Genomic DNA, 2,207 nt, shown 5'->3' with positions numbered 1-2,207 from the left:
TGTTTTGAGAACTTAATTTAAAATCCTTATAATCTTAATCTTCATCCCTAAAACTTCTTGCAATAGCATTTCTAATTGAAATAGCTTTGGTGTTGTTTATCCCTATAACACAAATTCTTTCTGATGAACTATCAGACTGATTTATTTCATTAAGCCATGTTTTCTCTATTGGATCATCCCTCTTCTCACACAAATTATGCAATATACAACAAGTTTTAATTATTTGTTTTGATATATCAATCCTATTATCCATTCGTTTAGAAAGTCTTCGAAATCTTGCTTTTAATCTTCCAAAGGCATTTTCCACTACTCGTCGAGCTCTAGATAATCTAAAATTGAACATTTTTTCTATTTCATCCTCTGTTTTACTTGGAAATGGCTTCATTAAAGTTGGCTGTAAAGGAAAAGCAGAGTCACCAATAATTAAAGGTGGCACAACTTCTCCACCAATTCTTTCCCCTAATTCTAAGGAGTTTATATTTTGTAGGCATGTTAAAAGAGAGTGAGAATTTTTTAAAATGTGTGCATCATTATTCCTTCCAGGAGATCCTACATTTATATATGTAAACATATATTTGGCATCTGCAACAGCAAGGAGGACCATAGAATACCATCCTTTATAGTTGTAATAGTCAATGCAGTCTTGTTTTGGTGGTGAAATAGGAATGTGTGTTCCATCAATTGATCCAAAGCATTGTGGAAAATTCCAAATCTCGTAAAAATCACGAATTTTTAAGTCAATTTCATTTCTAGTCTGTGGAAACTGGATGGCGGTAGACATTAAATTATTTATAACTGCATTGCAGAAGTCTATAACAATTTTACAAACGGTGGATTTTCCTACACCAAACAAATGTGAAATAGTCCTATATTCAGACGACGATGCCAATGTATATAGAGCAATTGCTACTCTTTTATCTGTAGAAATACATCGTCTCAAGTGAGTATTATTTCTTTTCATTTCAGGTAATGCAGCACATAAGAAATTAAACGTTTCTCTAGAAACTCTAAAGTTTTCACGCCAACTTACTTCATCCATTGCAGGAACACACTCTTCCCACCATTTCTGATTTCTTGGGATCTTCCAAATTCGATCACTAGGAAGCGTAGAACAAATCATGGCTACAACACATGCCTTTTCTTTTGCTCGTTGTCGCCATTTCAATGCTTTTGTTCGTGTCAAACGATACTCTTCTCTGTTAGCTTGTATACGCTGCTTCAATACAAGATGTTTAAATAATAATAATAATAAAACTTTCTGTCGAGAATCCATTCTTATCACAGCTGTCACTAAAGAGATAACATTGAGAGAATCGTGCTGCCAACGACAACGATAATGACATCATGATAATAAATGTTAATAATTCCTAACTAACGTCTTATGTATTTTAAATAAGTTATTTATATTTTAAATTTCTAAATATAAATTAATTTATCATGATTTANAAACCATTCTCATCACAGTTCTGTCACTAAAGTTATATAAACATTGAGAGAATCGTGCTGCCAACGACAACGACATCACTGATAATAAATGTTAATAATTCCTAACTAACGTCTTATGTATTTTAAATAAGTTATTTATATTTTAAATTTCTAAATATAAATTAATTTATCATGATTTATCAAAAATAAGCAAAAGTTTGATTTTATTTAAAATGTAATATTGAGTACACCCACTTGAGGGCTAAGCGAATAACAAGGTGCTCTGCATAAATCAAATGTTGAAGGAAAATATAAAATGAAACAGATTCTCTTGACTCAGACTTCAGAGACTTCATTAAAGAAAAACAAGTTTAGTGCTGATTTGTCATGCTATTATAACAGCAAATATTCCATTTAAAGCTTTGGAGAACACTCATTTCAGAAATTTCTTGGAAAAGTACTGCCACCAGAAAATCCCTTCAGAGTTGACACTTCGAAAGAATTATGTGCAACCTGCGTATGAAGAAGTTATTTCCAAGATAAGAGATTATCTTAAGGACTCTTACTTGTGGTTCTCAGTTGATGAAGCAACGGACAGTCTTGGATGCTACGTTACCAACTTGATTGCTGGAAAGCTTGATCCCAATGGACCTTCCAGAGCTCACCTGATCTACACCAAATAGTTAACTAAAACTAACCATGAAACAGTGGCTCATTTTGTGAAAAATGGACTAATGATGATTAATCCTGATGAAGACAAAGTTCTTGTAGCCATAACAAAT

At 32.4% G+C, this 2,207-nt stretch overlaps 1 protein-coding gene across 1 annotated transcript; it reads right to left on the bottom strand.

Moving 5' to 3' along the window:
• Nucleotides 1-1,366, bottom strand: LOC111615819 (protein ALP1-like). Its single transcript, XM_023357251.1, has one exon. It carries the CDS (start codon nucleotides 1,271-1,273, stop codon nucleotides 35-37), a length of 1,239 nt encoding a protein of 412 aa, XP_023213019.1. The 5' UTR covers nucleotides 1,274-1,366; the 3' UTR covers nucleotides 1-34.
• Nucleotides 1,367-2,207: the final 841 nt, after the last annotated feature.

This window comes from Centruroides sculpturatus, unplaced genomic scaffold (assembly GCF_000671375.1).
Source record: "Centruroides sculpturatus isolate CEXI.00-Female unplaced genomic scaffold, Cexi_2.0 scaffold1883, whole genome shotgun sequence".
Taxonomy (NCBI): Eukaryota; Metazoa; Arthropoda; class Arachnida; order Scorpiones; family Buthidae; genus Centruroides; species Centruroides sculpturatus.
The sequence above is the reverse complement of the archived record's forward strand: the minus strand, read 5'-3'. Positions and strand labels throughout refer to the sequence as shown.

What these genes read in the sequence shown, in the direction of transcription:
- LOC111615819 (XM_023357251.1), bottom strand. Translation starts at nt 1,273, where the DNA reads ATGGATTCTCGACAGAAAGTTTTATTATTATTATTATTTAAACATCTT.